The sequence below is a fragment of the Sinocyclocheilus grahami genome, unplaced genomic scaffold (genome assembly GCF_001515645.1).
Source record: "Sinocyclocheilus grahami isolate Dianchi unplaced genomic scaffold, SAMN03320097.WGS_v1.1 scaffold357.1, whole genome shotgun sequence".
In the NCBI taxonomy this organism is placed as follows: Eukaryota; Metazoa; Chordata; class Actinopteri; order Cypriniformes; family Cyprinidae; genus Sinocyclocheilus; species Sinocyclocheilus grahami.
The window spans coordinates 213457-220686 of NW_015505536.1; the positions used below are offsets into that span (position 1 = coordinate 213457).

The 7230-nt window shown below is 35.5% G+C and overlaps 1 protein-coding gene across 1 annotated transcript in view; it reads right to left on the reverse strand.

Annotated features, from left to right (window-relative positions):
• Positions 1 to 7230, reverse strand: part of LOC107548892 (phospholipid phosphatase-related protein type 5-like) — a 54298-nt gene that overhangs the window by 15567 nt on the left and 31501 nt on the right. Inside the window, exon 4 of the mRNA XM_016229747.1 lies at positions 2392 to 2659. Within this exon, the coding sequence (XP_016085233.1) occupies positions 2392 to 2659 (268 nt within the window). The remainder of the gene's footprint in view (positions 1 to 2391; positions 2660 to 7230) is intronic.

The window sequence follows — 7230 nt, forward strand, 5'->3', positions numbered from 1 at the left end:
TATATATACGTACATATACGTAGTTTAAAATCTGATTTCAGACCTAAACTGTATTAAAATCTGATCTGAAAGTGTTTCAGTCTGAACGGTGAGATCACTCAGTAAATTATTTTTACTAAATTTTCAGATTTGTAAAAAAACAGGCAGATCAGATTTCATGTTTTTTTTTTGTAATTCATGATACACAAAGCACAGCAGAAAAAAACAAACATTTTTTTGTAATTCATGATACACAAAGCACAGCAGAAAAAAACAACAGTAAAACCAGATTACTGTATGTTCAGTGTGAACAAGCCTCAGTGTCTCACTGAAAACCAATTGAGCCACCAATTGAAAACCAGCCGTATCCTGTATGAGAAAGGTCCACACACAACCTTTAAATTGACATTAAATCTTTTCACACCAATCCAACTCTCGTTTCCTTTCTCATCAGCAATATTTCCAGCTGAAAGATTGCTGACAGACAGGGCTACCGCAGCGTTCATGGAAAAAAAGTTACCACTTTTTCTACTGCTTATTACTAGAAAAAAAGTCCTTTCCACAAACGACTGTGTTCACGCTATAGTGCTTTGTGTCATATCTGTACTCGATCAGGCTATGGACAGAATCCAAATGAAGCACCTGAGAATTTGCATCTGCATTTCAAACGCAGCCCTGCTGGATGCACTCAAGAAGCATGCTTCATGAAGATCACTATAAGACGCAGAGATATACATATCAATGACCTGCACAGGCCATTAAAAATTCAAACCAAGTGGTGCTCGCTATAAGAAGAGCAGAAATCACCTTCATATGCCTGCTGTATTTAAATATCAGCTCAAAGTCAAAAGCAGATTGACGGTTGTCACTCTACATCACATTCATTAACAGCGGTAAGTGTGAAGAGCAGCAGAGGACATGCTTTGAAAATCCTTTTTTAAGAACTTCAAAGCTAATGACTTTCCAAGGATGCGTAGATGACATTACAGAGTTCATGTTACACATTACAAACAAAAAATAATTGTATAAAGTTCTTATAAAGCTTATGGCATCTTAAAACACAGGGCTTGTGGGTGGAACCTGAAGAAACAATACAGGACAATGCAGCAGCTAAAGACATCCACCTGCATGCGTATAGCAGTGCTTTAAAAAGGGATACATTTAAAGACAACTTTTACGAATAAGTTTTACCATGGAAACAGTCTAACAGCTAAAGCGCAGCATGTTAATTAATCCATCATGGCTAAAAATATCATAACTAATTAAAGAAAGAAAATCTTGGTGTTTTAAAAAGGGATACATTTAAAGACAACTTTTCCAAGAAGGTTTTACCATGGAAACAGACTACCAGCTAAAGCACGGCACAATAACTAAACCATCACTGCAATAAATATCAAAACTAAAAAAGGAAAATAAAATTTAGACGACTCCTGCCATGCCAGAGCTTTTAACAATGCATTTGCATAATTTCTTTAGAAGAATTCATACAAAAATGAATAAATATCATGATTGTGTTAATTTGGTGATTCTTCTGGTCAAAATAAGCAGTGAACGTCTGAACAATATCACAAATTCTTGCTACATTACAGATGTACAGTAATCAACCGAGATGATGCCATCACAATTGCTTACTGAATTGTGATTGGTCATCTTTCACCGCCCCGCACTGGATAAAGAAAGAGTAACTATTATGGATTTATGCAACACAGATTCATTGGAAAATGTACCAACATTTTTGCTCCAAAAACGTACCTATTCCTGCAATAAACTGCTGTTTCTAGTGGCAGTAAAACACCAACATCTTTTATTCCTTTTCATCCAAATTATAATTACACGAGTAGACCATCAATTAGTACAGACTTGTTTTTGCACAGTTCCTTGCACAATACTATGTTACGACCTCAAAACACTTTTACCATACTACATAAATTAAATGTATTGAAATTTAAATTTATTACCATACTACATGATTTGTTAACTAATACATTTTGATGTTTGCATCACATAACTCCATATGTATGGCTTTTCTGATTGTAAACTTGCTCGTTGACTCGCCCGGTAGTACAGCACTGCACAACAAATCCCGTAAAACACGAGTCACGATAAAAGAGCTCAAAAACAGCAGGGCTGCTGCTTTAGCAAATGAGTTTTTATCTTGTGTTTGCTTTTGTTAACACTATCAGTTACGTTAAGTGTTATTTTCAAAACCGATAGAGCATTAACCTTTAAACGCCACTCACAAGACATTTAATTTAATAACCAGCGTTATAAAATGTTGCCAGATTCATGTTCATCTCACTGGACATTTCACTTTAGCAAAACATGCAAGAAACAATGCAATATTTAGCAACAATGTTACCACAGGCACATTTTTTTTTGAATGAGCCTGGGTTGGATTAATGAGATACTCACAGCCATATAGACAGCGGCGTACACACTGAGCGCCGCCTCTTTGGAAGGGAAGGTTTTGCGGGCTTGTAGGATGTCGTCCTCGTTGCCGGTGCAGGCTTCCTGATGGCTGATGTAGCGAAGAGCTTGCTGGCAACCCAGAGCTGTATAGTTGGGTTTACACACTGTCAGGAAATGAGGGGCCAGGTTTCCCGTTACCACCTGACCAGCGTTCACGAAGATGTCTGTAGTGAAAAGGCCAAACATGTATACACCTATGGAGAAGAAAACAGATAGAGATACCAATTACAACAAAAATGAATGCGTTATTTTGAATAGCTATACCATCAGTCAAAAAAAACCAATATGACTATTAAACACTTATATTTGATATTAAAATTCCCTACCTTCATTTGACATTAAAAGTATGTAATCCCTTAAAGAGAATCCATCAAGATGGGGCTTAAAATATGTATTTGACAAACATGACCTGGAAAATTGGTTCAATTATTCAGCGGCCTGTTTATGTGGGCTCGGTTAGCACAGTGCGCACCAGAACCGCAATTTCCTACTTAAGCACATTAAGGGGACGATACGACTAAGACTAGGTGATCTCCACAGTGGCACACATCTCGCCGCTGAGCTGTGAGGACGCATTAGAGGAGCTAATGTTCTGAGTTGATGAGATAATAACCAAACCTCATAATTGAACAGTCTTTCTCATCGCTGCTCTGTAAACCAAACCATAATACCTCAATTAAAAGAGCTCAAACATTGGATGTGCATGTCATTCTCAAGCTCTCAATTATATTCCAATTTCAATTATATTTGATTCCAATTAATTCAATGTTATATAGTATATGTACCACTACATTTAATAGTATATAAGAACCAAAACATAACAATGGATCTTTATCACTGTTGAACTGTAAGTTCAAAAGAACAGCATTTATTTGAAACAGACATCTTTCGTAAAATTATAAAATGTCTTTACTGTCACTTTTGATCAATTTAATGCATCCTTGCTGAAATAAAGAAATACATTTTCTTTTATTTAATATCTTTCTCACCCCAAACATTTGAATGGTATGTGCATATATATATACACACATATATTCATTATATTTCATTTGTTTTGGATCCAGGAAACACTGGTTTTTCTTTGGATTTTAAGAATCAATATGGAGATTGTTCAAATTAACATTGTGATTTATATTTTTACCTAGTCCAACACTGATGACCTCATCATCAAAAATCTGAACAAAACTATGCAAGGTCAAAGAAAATGAGCTAGACTTCACTGAACATGGGCAACAGTTTTGTTGGCTCACCAGCTGACGATTCTGAAGCAAAACGAGAACCACTGAGCTTGAGGAACCCCAAATCATGACGGACACGTCACAAATTAGTCTTCTCCCTTCATAATATACCCTTCTGTTCTGAGGAGTTTTACAATGGTAGATATTGGCCGAGGAACAGGAAGACACCATTGTTTCTTAAAGAGCTCCGTTTTTCTCCTTCACTCCTAAATGTCATGTTCTTTTTGTTTGGAACATACGGTGGCCGAGAAGTGCAAAGCAAATCACAATTCTGAAAACAAAATAACAAATTACAAATGCAAATGCAAGTCTAAAAAACAAAATAACAATTCAGAAAGCACAACAACAATTCAGAAAACATTATAACAAGTCAGAAAATACAACAACAAATCAGACAAACCGGAAAAGGTAGGTATAGTTTGAGACAGCGTCATTGGTTTGGGATTACTCACCGCTGACTGGACGAGACATCTGTCAGTCAAAAAATACGGAGTGTCTATTTACATTTAGTTAAAAGTGCCTGTAAAACATCAGCTCCAGTGGCGCAGATGGATAAGCGCTAATCGTTGGCATTTTGACGCGTTCGATCCGGGTTTGCCGAACTTTTTTTTCTCCCTTTTCAAATCTCGTACCACATCGTAAAGGCATTTATTTTCAATAAAAATTAAGGAAATAATCAAAAAGTTGAAAAAGTATCGGGTAGGGTTAGGGTAGGTGTAGGGAGGGCTTTATTGTACCAATAAGGTGGCATCCATTTAATAATTAAAATTATAATTTGCACTCAATACATTATTATTGCATACTGTTTTATAATGTACTACAGTACTGAAGTGCAGATAATTGCCACTATTTGCAACAAGTAGTATACTTGATAGTAGAAATCGTTCTTCCCTGTATACGTTGATTGACAGATGTCTCGTCCAGTCAGCGGTGAGTAATCCCAAACCAATGGTGCTGTCTCAAACTATACCTACCTCTTCCGGTTTGTCTGATTTTTCGTTGTGTTTTCTGACTTGTTAATTTGTTTTTGGATTTGTCTTTGTGTTTTCTGACACGTTATTTGGTTTTCGAATTTGTCATTGTGTTTCCTGACTTATGTTTTCTGAATTGTTGTCGTGCATTATGAATTGTTATTTTGTTTTTTAGACTTGCATTTGCGTTTGTAATTTGTTATTTTGTTTTCAGAATTGTGATTTGCTTTGCACTTTACGGCCACCGTAGGAACATCTTTTCAGCTCAACAGATGACAGGCTTGACAAGGCTATTATTATAGCCATTGAAAGACTTGTATCAACAATAAGTCATTTTCATAACTGTTGGCAGACGTATTCAGACAACATTAACAAAGCCCCGTTTAGCATGTTTCCCACCGTAAATACAGTCACTCAGAGGAATGCCTTGCGGAGGTTTTACGTGACACATAGCAAAACAATTTTGGCAGACGGTTTGGAGGGAAAATATGGTCTTATTTTACTAAGAGACTTGAGAATGCAAGTTACGGTTGGCATAGAAAGGCCATCTTATACCGTCACCGACTGGCGTCACATCAATTCTGTTTTCTGTCACATTGGCTACATAATAACTTTGACGCTGACAGTTCCCGAACTGCATTCTGTCTGCAAGCGAACTGAAGCTAAATATGGCTTATTCACACTTTCTCTAGCACAGTGATCTCAACAACCGTGTGGACACCAAAGAAACATTTTCGTCTCTGTGAATCTATATAAATTTGTTCAGTTAACTAGCATTCATTCGTATCCACTCTGATTCAGTGAGTTAATTCAGAAAGATTCAACTGATTCAAACTCCTGTCCATGAGTCTTTTTGAATGGTTCATTAAAAGGATTGACTCAAAGGAATCACTTGTTAGTGAATCAGACAACACTGGTTGCATGGTTTGTTTTGGATTCACTGACGTCAAAAGAGTCATTCTAATTATACACATTAAATGTATTGTTTGAATGGCGAAAAAAAACAGATGACTACATTATACATCAAATAAATACGTCGACATGAAATACTGATTCTAGATTAAATGATTTCATAATCTTACCTGTATAATATCCTAAAGCTACACATATATCATTACGGTTTTGTGACAGGGATAGATACAAAACATGATTTAGTTTTTGCTTTAGGCTGGAAAATAATTTTTACAAAACATGACTCATAATTAAATGGCCTGAAATGAAAATAAAATAAAAGATTTTAACCAATAATGTCTGTTTTATGAAAATACTTTTTTTCTCCATTACCTTCATAATGATACTTCCAGCTCGAGTTCAAATTGTTCCAGAAAACACCAGATTTAGCATTTCATTGATATAACTTGAAGGAGGAACAGGAGCTATTTAATGATACTGGCACAAACACACACTGCTTTGAAGTGTTTTCTGTTTTCATTCACAATCATTTTTGATATCAAGAGTTGGCGTGAACCAAGAGTTCTTCTCAGGCACGGAGATGGGGAAATATTACTGAAACAGCCTGCCTGAGCTTACCGAGAGTGCACCATGACCCACAGCCATTTTCTAAATATAATCTCTCCCAAAGAACATCGCAGCGCGAGTCATTATGCACATAACTCAAGCCAGTGACTCCAGGTCACGAAGCAACTGGTCTCATTTGATGCTTTTCAGTTGAGAAGCATCATCATACCTCAAAACAAAACAGGAAGAAACATCATTCTTCAAAATATTAACATTTTAAGCAGCCACCACTGGCTGGAAACACACATGACATCTTCTAGGTGCTTTATCCTTTAAGTTTGATTGAGGTTAGCAAGGAATAAAACTGTAAAACATAACCAGAACCCATAAAGAATGAATTACATTTTAAAATATAAAGGATATTAATGGATGATTTGTCCTTTAACATTTGTAGAAGCAATTAAGGAACTCCAGCCTGTGCTATAATGTGAATATATTTACATACACATAGTGGTGTATTTCAAGCTACATTTATTTGATTGAAAATACAGCAAAAACAGTAATATTGTGAAATATTATAATACTTTAAAATAACTACTTTCTATTTTAATATATTTTAAAATTTTATTTATGAATTTCAGCCATTGCTCCCATCTTCAGTGTCACATGATCCTTCAGAAATCATTCTAATATGCTGATTTGCTGCTCACGAAACATTTCTTATTATTATCGAAAATTGTGCTGCTTAATATGTTTGTGGAAACTGTTATCTATTATTTTAGTAACCTATGATGAATGGAAAGTTCAAAAAACAGCATTTATATGAAAGATATTTTTTGTCACTTTGGATCAATTTAACGTGTTTAATTGCTCAATAAAAGTATACATTTATTATAATAAATTCTTACTGACCCTAAACTTTTTAACAGTAGTGTTTATATTTTCGAGTTGATTAGTCTTTCGAATCTCCTCCTTATTTTGAACAGACACATACACACAGAATTATGTCAATAGTACCCGTCTCGACGATCATTCTCGTAAACGCAGTCAGTTATGTTTTAAATGAATGTAAACAGCTGAGAAAGAAATCGGATGTGTATCATTATACTGGATCC